Source organism: Berghia stephanieae, chromosome 11 (assembly GCF_034508935.2).
Source record: "Berghia stephanieae isolate SIO BIC M18660-M18661 chromosome 11, UCSD_Bste_1.3, whole genome shotgun sequence".
In the NCBI taxonomy this organism is placed as follows: Eukaryota; Metazoa; Mollusca; class Gastropoda; order Nudibranchia; family Aeolidiidae; genus Berghia; species Berghia stephanieae.
In genome coordinates this window covers 14,221,859-14,234,731 of record NC_088370.1, presented here as the reverse complement: position 1 = coordinate 14,234,731, position 12,873 = coordinate 14,221,859, and the positions used below count along the sequence as shown (strand labels likewise).

The window sequence follows — 12,873 nt, the reverse complement described above, 5'->3', positions numbered from 1 at the left end:
TACTATTTCCGCCATTCACAACACGTTTTACAACATTGTAACCATTCTGTCCGAAGTCAAGTCGAATTTTACCACTTTTGATACACTCTTTGGCAAGAAATCTGACCCTTGTCACAAGTCCTATACTCCTTCTAGACATTGTCTGTGTTTACGAGGACAGCTACCACGGATGATGGATACAAGAGACGGTAGATCTAGAGACTGCGAGAGACCCGACTGACCTGTCCGCCATCTTGAACATACATACACACACACATACATACATACATACATACATACATACATACATACATACATACATACATACATACATACATACATACATACATACATACATACATACATACATACATACATACACAGAAAGGATGAGCCAAATATTTCTCTGCCATCTATCTGGGTTTTTAAGTAATGCATTTACGATTTTATTGTTTTTGTTGTTGACTAAAGAAGGGTTTTAAGCCCGAAACGTTTCATGCTTTGTATTTTGTTCTTTTTTTTTTTTTTTTTGAAGGTGTTATATTCATTTTTTTGTTCATTACTTTTTTGTTTTGAATCGATGAGTCGCATTATATTATTTTTTTATATACGACTAGTAAATTCTTCAGCCATGTTGGTTTTCCAACATGTTCCTATTTCCATATAATTTTTGGCTAAAAGCCCTGTTTCAGCAAATAACAAAAACGAATAAAAACAATACATCTCTTAACTCTCTCCTTACCCGCCATTTTCAGGATTTCCCCCAAAACTTCACACCCGACTCACACAAAAATAGATTTTTATCACTCAGACACAATAGCAGTAAGTTCTTGCGATACATAATTTCTTTTGCAAAACATGCTCTACAACCCACTGTACATTTTCTTTATATTTTATAATTTACAAAAGAAATTTGAATAAGATGTTTTGGGAGATATTTTTTTTCTTGTAAATCATCTCTCTGTTATGTATTATTATATTTGTTATTTTGAATGTATATTGTAAGCATTTGAGTGTATTCCTCTTTGTCGGATTTTGTGCTTGTGACCGGATGAGACTTATAGGTGATCTCAAGCTAAGTACATTGGTGGTATGCTCTTGGAATCTACATCTGATCCCTATTTGTTCCCAGTTCCCCTATATCTTACTTTTTCTTGGGTGTTTTAATTGTAATTCTAGAACTTTTTACTTCCCCATTTTCGTCCTTTTTACTGACGCTGATATGACCTAAATGTGTTGCAAGCACTGTAAAACCCTTAAAAACAAACAAAAACAACATTGTTAAACTAGGCTCATAATTGCGTTTGTGTGTCAGACTTACATATATGTACACATCCGTCTTAGACAGCAAGAACATTGCATGGAAGCATTTTTCTAAGTATGTCCTACAATTAACAGAGAAAATAAGATGTGATTTTGTTTGTACTGTCCCAGATCCGTCAAGCTGTCCAGTTCCTCCACGAGCTTGGATCTCTTCAGTATTTTACCAATGCAGGCCTGAAATCTCATGTGGTCATCAACCCTCAGTGGATTGTGGACGTCATGGCCTGTGTCGTGTCCGTCAAGGACTCGCCTATCAAGGTGAAAGGATGTGGAGTTGTGGTTGTTGTTGTTGTTGTTGTTGTTGTTGTTGTTGTTGTTGTTGTTGTTGTTGTTGTTGGTGTTGTTGTTGTTGTTGTAGGTGGTGGTGGTGGTGAGGATTGTGGTGGTGGTGGTTGTAGTGATGATAGTAATATTGTTGTTGTTGTAGGTGGTGGTGGTGATGGTAATAATGCTGTTGTTGTTGTTGTTGTTGTTGCTCTTATTATTACTGTGGTGGTGGTGGTTGTAATGGTAGTAATGTTGTTGTTGTTATTGTTGTCATTGTTGTTGCTGTTATTATTGTTATTGTGTTGGTGGCGGTGGTGATGGTAGTAATGTTGTTACTGTTATTATTGTTATTGTTGTTGTTGTTGTTGTTCTTGTAGGTGGTGATGATGATGGTAATAATGCTGTTGTTGTTATTGTTGTTATTGATGTTGTTGTTGCTGTTATTATTACTGTGGTGGTGGTTGTAATGGTAGAAATGTTTTGTTTTTTTATTGTTGTCATTGTTGTTGCTGTTATTCTTGTTATTGTGTTGGTGGTGGTGGTGATGGTAGTAATGTTGTTGATGTTATTATTTTATTGTTGTTGTTGTTGTTTTTGGTGCGACTGCTGTTACTGTTACTGTTAATTTATTCAATAACTGTTGTGAGTTGTTCTTGCTGGTTTTGATGAAGTTTTTATATATTTTTTAAATTTTGTTTATTGTTGTTTTTTTAAGAATTATTATTTGTTGTTGTTATGATTTTTAAAAAAAAACTATCTCTCTTTCCACTTTGTTTTGTCAGAAAGGAAAACAGTCAAAAGTATTATTTTCAATTCATGTCAAAATCTTCATGAGTGAAGGTGGACATTGAAGGAAGATTCAGAGAATGATACAATGCCCTTCGCCTAAACATCAATGCCGCCCTCGCCCACCCTCCCCTCCCCTAAAAATTGAAAGTTAAATGAGTAACAAAGACATGTTAGAGGTAGATTGTTCCTTCATAACTCTCTGATATTGAAGATGAAAAATAGATGCATTTATGTATATATGTATATAGTTTTGTTTTTTTAAATCACAGAGTGGCCGCTTCAAGCATGCCGATGTATCCAAAGTATGGAAGGACTACGAACCAGCCATGCATACGTGGATGTTGCATCTGACAGAAGAGTTTGATCTGACTTTCCCCTTGAAGGATCACCCCATAAACCTGGTGCCTTGTCTGTTGCCTGAGAAAAAACCTGAGGTAGACAGTATAGGAATTTGGGTTGGGTTAGGGGTTTGGGAGGTGGGTTATTGGGGGTTGTGATTGTGATTGTGGTGGTGGTGGTGGTGGTGATGATGATAATGATGGTGGTGGTGGTGGTGGTGATGATGGTGGTGGTGGTGGTGGTGGTGGTGGTGGTGGTGATGATGATAATGGAGGTGGTGGTGGTGGTGATGATGATGGAGGTGGTGGTGGTGGTGGTGGCGATGATGATGGTGGTGGTGGTGATGGTGGTGGTGGTGGTGGCGATGATGATGGAGGTGGTGGTGGTGGTGGTGATGGTGGTGATGATGATGATGATGATGATGATGATGATGGTATCCGGCCAGGGCTCTCACCGCACTCAGGTGTAAAATGAGTACCTGACCAATTAACAGCATTGTCTCTGTCCGAAAAAATTTGGTAATATAGGCGCCGTGTCTCGTTCTACATGTTACGTGTTGCTGTTGGTCATGGACCCCTTGTAAAGCACTTTGAGCGCATTTAGTGGATGTTGCGCTATATAAAAGCTCAAAATCTCAAGATATCCTCTATATTTTTTTCTTCACTATTTTCAGTTTGAGTGGCCCACAGTTGGGACGGGTGTCTATGCCAAAGAGACCAAAATGACTTACAAGTTTGACTATTTCCCCGCTGGCTTATTCAACAGAGCTCAAGTAAGATTTACTCATGTTTGCTTTGTTTTTTTTTTGTTTTTTTTGTTTTGTTTTTTTGTTTTTTTTACGGGGGGGGGGGGGGGGGTTCTTTATAGATAGAACGAAGATGACTTTAGTTAGTTCTTTGTTATTTTTTTTTCTCACAAAACTGTATTAACCAGACTATAAACTTTCATGGTTACACATAGTTTTGTGTGTTGGTCCATTATACTTCTGGATGGCAATGTTGTGAGCTTCTTAGCAAAGTGCATACTATCTATATCTACCATTGCGGTGAGTCCTTCACTGTCATGACGTCGGTGGAGTTAATGTCATATTAGATATGATCTAACATCGGCCTTTCACAACACACTTTTTGTCAGATCTTAACAGACCTAGCTACTCAGTAACTACTGAGCAGATCCCCTTGTCAACTGTACATAATGAATGAAACAACAATGTCGTCATCTCATCTCTCATCCGTCTTTAGTGTTTCATTCATTGTGTACAGTCAACAAAAGGAAACCCAGAATTATGCAGCCAAGTGATGTGGTATGACACTCGCTTTCAGATCGGTAGGTCCTGGGTTCGAGCCTCACTCGGTGTATAGTTGAGACCTTGGAAAAGGCTCATCACTCGCATTCTCTCACTGTATTCCGGTGTAAAATGAGTACTTGGCTGTCAACAGCGTTGTCTCTGTCGAAAAAAAAAACTTGTAATTTCGCCTAACAGGCGTCATGTCTTGTTCTACATGATATGTGTTGCTATTGGTCAGGAACCCTTTGTTAAGGGCTTTGAGCACGTTTAGTCAATATTGCACTATATAAAAGCTCAAGTTATGAGTTACTACATCCACATCATCTGTTTTCGTTAATGAAATTACAGCTCCTTTTTCATTGTATTAGTGAGGGTTTTTTTAGTTATAAAATGCTTTGGATGTCACGAGGTATAAAAATCAGTCTTTCATTTCATACATTTCACCCTAAGCACATTGTATTCTTCTTTTTCTTCAAATACCAAGTCTGTGCCAGACATCGGTGATCATGGTACGCCATTCATCTCTCTGATCAGATAACCTCAGAAAACTAATATTACTCTTCTCTTTCTTTGTCACCCAGCTGTTCAAACTATTCAGATATGTTTTTCTTGGTCTACCTTTACTCTTTTTACCTTCTATATTTCCTGTGAGAGCAAGATGTTCAATACATGTCGATTATGTCGATTTAGGTGCCTTAAAAATTGCATTTATCTTTTTCTTATTGTACGAATTAATAACCTTTTAGTTTCAGCTTGCTCTAATACTTCGTCAATAGTTTTCTTCTCTGTCCATAAGAGTCTTAACATCCTTCTAAGAAACCACATGTCTGCTGCCTCCAGTTTCTTTCTAATGTCTTCTGTAAATGTCCAGCTTTCGCATTGTATTCAGGCATTATATAAATCTTTTTCTTCTTAGTTCCCTCTCATAATGTCTTCATGTTTGAATTCCTAGTTGGTGAAGGAAGACCATTGTCTTCCTAAACTCTGTATTTAAGTAAAATACCAACAACATCTGCCAGCCAGATATAACGTAACAACACAAAACTAGATCTATGTGTAACCTTGAATGTCTAAAGTCTAATTGATATAATTTAGTGAGAACTAATTACCAAAATGGCTGACTTAAAACAATAACAAAGAGCTGAATGAAATCAAATTCTTTCCTTCTGTAGATTAGGTGCCTTTTTATATAAATCATTTCATTGAATTGTATTATATGATATTTGTATATTTTCTTTTCTTTACATGATTGTTGCATCACTCTCGTAACGTCTTTTCTTTCCATTCCAGGTTCGTCTGCATCAGTTCAGTGACAGTGCTCTGATATGGAAACGGGGATCGTACTTGAAGAAAAATGGTCACATCTGTCTTTTGAACCAATCGAGGTGTGTGATGAATACAGGCTTAAAGATGTTGTGTTCTTAGATCATACTTCTTCTTCTTCTTCTTAGATGCCTTTCGCGTCTCGACCGAAAGATCGGGTCGCCTTGGCTGTTTCCAGTATTTCCTGTGTGAGGTGTCTCCAATATTGCCGGTCCTCTGCTAGGGTTCTCAGATTTTCAAGCTCCCCTGCCGTTATGAGACTAATGCTTTGTCCAAGTGTTGTGAGGTTTTTGTTTAGGATCACAGGGAGTGTTGTGATCGGTCTTCCTCTGAAAAGGTTCCCGTGTTTTTGGAAGTATCCCGACATGGCTTGGTTAGCTGGTATGTTTTTGTCCCTGCGTAGTATGTGACCGAAAAGTTGCCATCGTTGTTGTAAAATGTCAAGGGAGATTGGTCTTTCTTTTGTGATCTTATAGAGTGATTCATTTGAGATCTTTTTTGGGTATTTGATGTCCAGTACCCTTCTTAGCTGTGTGCGATGGAAGGCATCCAGATGTTCTTCTTCGGATTTTGTCAACGCCCATGTGCCGCAGTTATACAGAAGTACCGGTTTTACAAGAGCACTGCAAACACTTTAATATGACATGTCCATTTCCACAATTAATTATGAATAATTATTATTATTAGTCCACAATTTGTACAGAACTCCTCGTCACCATTTTGTTGTGTTCTTAGATCATTAATTAATAAGAGGTTTTATTCCAAGAATCAACAAACCAAATTGTTACAGTAAAGAACATTTATTAAACAACATAACATAAGATACATGTGTACAGAATGACGGTTGGATACAGAATGACTCTCAACAAGGTAGTTACTAGAACAGACGCTAGTTGTGAACGATACTACATCAGATGGATGATACAAGTTACGATACTTGAATACAATAACTTTCATTCACCACAAAAGATTTATTTTTGTTTTTTTTTATATAAGCTGATGAGGCAAAGGACTTTAGTATTGCTAAAGAGCATAGGGGGCATCGTGACTCAGCGGTACGGTCTTTGCTTCGTACCCGAAAGGTACCGAGTTTGATCACCCACTGCTGCACTTTGTGGCCTTGAGCAAGTCACCTCGCCTAGCTCAACTTGCGGTGCTGCACTGCGGCTAATTCCTGGGTTATTCCAGTCTTCCCTTGGAATAGACCCTTGAGACAAATTTCCCCTATGGGATGAATAAAGGGAATTTTCATTTTTATTTATTTTATTTACTTATAAGATTTAGAATTGATAAAAAGATACATAGGAGTTCAAATAAGATATTATACACACTCGCTTAAGATAAAATCTCATTTAAAATAAACATTTCATCAAATTCCCTTTATTTTTTGCTTTTGTAATTGAAGTCTGGTTTAAATAAACACAAATTTGTCCTAGTCCTTTTTGAATAAAAATGTTCTCTCTGCCATAGTGGACTTTTCTCCCATCTCCATAAACCCATAGTCGCAATTGAAAAAGAATGGTCGCATCCTTCAGCCTTTGTGCTTTTAATTTAATGTTATTGTATAGCTGATTTGGTTCTTTTTAAGTTTCTTTTTTTTTTTTCAGTGACATACAAGATATTTTTACAAAGTCGCTGCTGACTTTGGGTAAAAGATTTCTTACCCTTTCTTCTCATTTTTTTTTTTTTTTTTTGACTTTACAGGGATCTTCAGTTGACTGTCAAAGCCATTGGACCTCGGCCAGAGAACATTTTGTTTTTGGTACACGAAGTCTTTGAGACACTCATCGTTGAGTCGTTCAAGGGAATTAACTACGATTTCTCTGTGCCTTGTCCAGATTGCCTTAAATTGGTAAACATTCAATTTTGTTTATTATTGACTTAAATTGGTAAACATTCAATTTTGTTTATTATTGACTTAAATTGGTAAATATTAAATTTTGTTTATCATACTACACTGGGCTACATTTTTATCCTTATTAATGTCAGTTTTAGATAATTCCATTAATGTTGATGGTGTTAATGTTGGTAGAGGGATGATAAAGAGAATGATGATGATTATGATAATAATGATAATATGTAATGGTGCTTAGCCATCAGTATGTCATCAAATTTTGAAAACAGACTTTTTATATAGGGCAACAATCACTGAATGTGCTCAAAGCAGTTTACAAGAGATCCAAAGTCAACAGCAACACTTAAGACAAGACATGATACCTGTAAGGCGATATTTGTAGCAGAGACAACGTGGTTTCTGTCCAGGTATTCAATTTACACCTTAGTGCAGTGAGACAATATGAGTCAAGGAATCAATTTTGCACTGCCCAAAGTGGAACCGGAAACGGAAACCTACCTATCTGAATGTGAGTGTTATTCCTCAAGAAAAGTGAGTGGAGCAGGCACTTATGTTGATAGCGACAAGAAATGAAGTGAGTAGGAAAATGTCAGAAGACAATAGAGAATAAAAATTTCGTAGCGGTGATGGGGGCTCGAACCCGCGACCTTACTGGTACTTCCTCTCCCATAAGAGGAAGATACATTGGTTATACTTATGTTTAACTTTTATATTATTGATCATTTTCACAAGCGACTATGTGGTCGAGTGCTATGACACTCATCTTTGGATCGGACATAAATGTGGGCATCCCCGAGATAATCAGTCGCATGGTGAAAAGCTTTGAATGGAGATATTGACAATTTTAGTCAAGAGGTCAATTTTTTTTCGAAAATGAGTTCTCATCAAAAATCGTTAAATCAAACATTTTTCTACATATCGATTAAATACTTTAATTGAATTCTACTCCTAAATATTTTCTTTTAATTTTTTTATGAAGGTAATTATTATATTTAATTTCAACTCTTGTCAACTTTGGGAGCGATTTTCTCAAAATTAGGATTTCACATCTAGCCCCGACATGTGACCATAGACCATAACTTCATGAAAAATCACCAGATTGCTTCAAATAAAAGCAAATGCTCAGGACACATTGGGCTTTCACAAAATGCAAAAATATCGCGAAACAAAAATTTTTACCATGTGACTGATTATGACAGGGACATACACAAATGTGTTGCCACAACACTGTAAAACTCTTTAAAAAGAAACCATAAATCTCAACCATCTCACCCCACAGAATCTGAGAGACCCCCACATGTTCTCTGCATTTACGATACGAAGAGCCACTGAGCTCAAGGCCCCATTCCTACAGTGTTTGAAACACTTCCACACCATTTCTATCACGGATCTGCATGGTAAGTTTGTAGCAAGTTGGCTCAATATTAATTATGTTTATGAATATTTATAACTTTTCTTGTTAAATTGTATAATTTCAATGTTGTGATGATGAGGATGCTGATGATGATGATGATGATAATAATAATAATGAAAATTATGATAACATTAATAATAATAATAATAATAATAATAATAATAATAATAATAATAATAATGATGATAAAAATAATAATAATGATAATAATAATAATAATAATAATAATAATAATAAACAACAACAACAACAACAACAACAACAATGATAATGATAATGATAATAGTAATGATAATAATAATAATAATAATAATAATAATAATAATAATAATAATAATAATAATAATAATAATAATAATGATAATAATAAGGAGGATAATGAATGCCATTGACCAAAACCCTGTTTGTTTTGTGTTGTTTCCATTTATAATCGTTACCTTTAATCACTCGATTTTCCTCTCTTTCTGTTTTTTTTTCCCAGCCATCATGCCTCCAGACAGTAACCAGGACTTTGACCTACATCTGGTACAGGCTGTCAGGGGAATGAAGGAACTTCAGAGTCATCTGGCCTCTGGTGAGACGAGAGTTTTATACACCTATACCTGCCTACTTTTCCAGATTGTCCATTATTAGGGCTCAGCTGTACAGTCTTTGCTTTGTACCCAAAACGTACCGAGTTCGATCACCCGCTGCTGTGCTGTGTGACCGTGAGCAAGTCACCTCGCCTTAGCTCAATTTGCAGCACTGCTCTGCGGCTGATGCCCGGGTTATTCCACTCTTCCCTTGGAATAGACCCTAAAGACAAATTTTCCCTTGGGAATGAATAAAGGGAACTTTATTTAATTTGTGTCTGACCGGTTATCTGAAAGTCTGAGGTTCAATCCCCAAAAAAGGTGGACTGATATTGTGGGATGGTTTTTGTCTTGTATTTTTCTTTCTTGCTTTGTCTGGCACCTTTCATACACACTTGTTCAGATCTTCAGATATTTCTCTTCTGCCATCTGTCTGTAATTTACACTGATGTGTTTATGTTTTTATTGTTTTTGTTATTGACTGAAGAAGGGTTTTGAGCCCAAAGCATTACGTGTTTGGTAATTTGTAGTTTTTCATGCTGTTATATTCTTTGTTGTATAATACTTTATATAGCTGCACAGTCTTGAGTTTGCTTACAGTTGATAGGCTCATTAACCCTCTCCTTACCACCCATAGGAAAATCGTCACGTTCGTTACGATGAAACCAACAATTTTCTCATTCTGATTTCTCTTGTAGGTACATCACAAAATTTAAAGAAAAGCTTTCATAACAGCTATTGTTACTAAACACTGTGTTGTAGAGCTCACTTGTTACTTTTTGTTTGAGTAAGTCTAATTTGGTGTTGGGTAGGAAAGAATTTTCGGGAGAAATTCTAAAAATAGCTGGTAAGGAGAGGGTTAATCTGTATTTTATGTGAATGAAAAAAAATGCCTTATGTAGCTTCACACTGCCCTCTTTCCAGACATATTCATGTCCTACTGTCCCTCGGATGTCAACAGCAAAGACAGCACATCTGTGTCACCGTCACGTCTGTGTGCTGATATTGAAAAACTTGGATTCAAATGGTACGTCAATGACCTTGAGTATTAAAATGATGACGTAGTGCAGCTATTGATAAACTGTTTGGGGAATGATGGGATGGAGCTGCTTTGTTATTGATTTTACTTTCTTTGATTTTTGGATTTGAAATATTATATTCATGTATAAGTTATATAGATAGTTCAAAGATGACGTCACTCAGGTCTTTGTTATTGTTTTTTGCCATCCGCGTTTATGCGTGATGCTCACTGAACCTGACTATAAACGTTCATGGATACACACAATTTTGTGTGTTGGTCTGTTATACTTCCGGATGGCAATGTTATGAGCCTCTCAGCCAAGCGCATACTGTCTATTGGCAATTACCTAAAAACAAACCTTTAAATTTGAATTTCACACCACAATCAAATATGTGACCAACCATCTCACAGCAGTATTATGCTGGCATGACCTAGGCCAGAAAATGAATTCAAAGCCACCATATAAAACTTGGGGTCTATTTCTATAAATTCTTGTGAATGGATAAATACAACTTCTTACATTGCAATATATGCATATTTAGAAACAACAACCGAAGAACTGATTTCAACAACACAAGGAAACATCCAACTGCCTCATGGCTCAACACCTTAACACACATGATGACATTCAAAAGCTAAGAACACTTTCACTGGACAGAGAATTATGGAAACAAATTACTAACTGAATACAGAAACAGACTGACACACTCCAAGCAAGTGTCATACCACAAGACCACATAGCCACACAACGTTTTGAGAGAGTGGGTTTACGTATGTTTATGCATGTGTAAAAAGATGTTGATATTTATCCATCTTCTATCCACTTTCTACAATATATTTGAGCTGCTTTACAATTTTCTTTGTTGTCAGTTGGATGCCCAACCTGTCCAAACCCCAAAGCCTGGATGAAATGGCCAAAGCTTTACAAGAAGCCAAAGTTTTCATCGTTTTCATTTCCAACAATTTTGTCAAAGACGAGACTTGCTGTAATCTGTTCAAGTACGCACGACTCGTGCTGAAGAAACAAATTATTCTGATAGCCGTCGGCCCTAACCTGGATTGGAGACAAAGTAGTATGGGAATTCTCACATCTGATGAGGTAAAAATATCTAATGAAATAATAATAATAATAATAATAATAATAATAATAATAATAATAATAATAATATAATATTAATAATAATAACGATGATAATGGTAATAATAATAATAATAATAATAATAATAATAATAATAATGATAATAATAATAATTAGAGGAGGAATACAGAGAAGAAAGAGAACAGGAAAGATGAAGTGGAGAAGTGGAATTTTAACAAAATCAGACCAGGTCACTTAAGATTTGACAATGGATGCCATTAAAGCTTTTTATGTGGTAAAACTTTAATCTATCCCTACCTTTGTCGATTTCTCCTTCAGTTGTTCATCGACATGATGTCCATGCCTCGATACGACGAGAAGTTCAAGGAACTCACCACCATGCTGCAGGAAAAACACAACCTGAAGAAGCAGAAGAAGAAGAGTTACCCCCCTTGTTTCATCTCTTACTGCTGGCAGAATTCAGCTCAAGCTGTGGCTAAAGGGTCAAGGTAGGTCAGGATTTGTTTGTATCACTTCTGGCCAGTAATCAAAAGGTCTGAGATTCGATCCCCAGTCGAGGTAGACTGATTTTTTTTTTTTTAATTTATTTATTTTATTTATTTTTTTTATTTTTATTTTTTTTTTCTTTTTGCCTTGTCTGAGACCTTTCATGCACACTTGTTCAGATCTTTATTTTGATTTGTTTGTAGGCTTTGTGGGGATTTCCAGGGATTTGGATGGTCAGTATATAGTCACTCATCCCAAGACCTATACCTCACTACAGATTTTTGGTACCACTCAAAATTGAATAGTTCCTGACCTCCCATAGTGGGCAAGGAGGTACTTACTGTGTCTTCTTTCCCCCTATATCTTTTTCCAAATTGCTTTCTATCTATGTCTTGGAATGAGATTTCTTGGTTTTGTCTGGCCTTGACCGGATACCCTGGCTGAGAGGGAAACAGTCAAATGTATAGTTAGTTTTGGGAGATGATATTTTTAGTCCTGCAAATCATCTCTCTGTTATGCACTGTATTATGTTTTGCTTACATATTATATATCATTTGTAAAAATGTGAGTGTGTTCCTCTTATTGGTGACCTGTGCTTGTGTCTTGATGAGACTTGTAGGTGATCTCAAAGTACATTGATAGTGTGCTCTTGGAATCTACATCTGTTTCCTATTTGAACCAATTCCCCTTTGTCTTACAATTTCTTTTGTGCTTTAATTGTAATTCAAGAACTTTTTACTATCCCATTTTTTTTCCTTTTTACTGGCGCTGATATGACCTTAATGTGTTGTAAGCGCCACAAAACCCTTAAAACCAACCAAACAAAAAAACACAATTGAAAAATAGATTTATACTTCGTTGCTCAAACCAAAAGAAATTTGCTATGTACATAGTTATATTCAACTACCGCTACCATGTAAAGATTTAAAATAGTAGCTTTTAGAGGTTCAGTCATACGATCTTTGCTTTTATACCTGAAAGGTACAAAGTTCGAATATCCATTGAGCTGTGTGGTCTTGAACAAGTCGCGTCAACCTAGCTCAGTGTGCGGCACTACACCTCAGCTGAAGCCTTGGTTATTCCAGTTTCCGTTTGAATAGACCCTGAAGACAAATTT

General features: G+C 36.3%; 1 protein-coding gene across 1 annotated transcript in view; it reads left to right on the top strand.

The window, feature by feature from the left end:
* LOC144957240 (uncharacterized) overlaps nt 1–12,873 on the top strand; it is a 126,930-nt gene that overhangs the window by 101,904 nt on the left and 12,153 nt on the right. The window contains exons 46-55 of the mRNA XM_078888315.1: nt 1,414–1,560; nt 2,628–2,792; nt 3,371–3,469; nt 5,276–5,370; nt 7,013–7,160; nt 8,443–8,560; nt 9,059–9,151; nt 10,074–10,176; nt 11,041–11,269; nt 11,589–11,758. Coding sequence (XP_078744441.1) covers nt 1,414–1,560; nt 2,628–2,792; nt 3,371–3,469; nt 5,276–5,370; nt 7,013–7,160; nt 8,443–8,560; nt 9,059–9,151; nt 10,074–10,176; nt 11,041–11,269; nt 11,589–11,758 — 1,367 coding nt within the window. The remainder of the gene's footprint in view (nt 1–1,413; nt 1,561–2,627; nt 2,793–3,370; nt 3,470–5,275; nt 5,371–7,012; nt 7,161–8,442; nt 8,561–9,058; nt 9,152–10,073; nt 10,177–11,040; nt 11,270–11,588; nt 11,759–12,873) is intronic.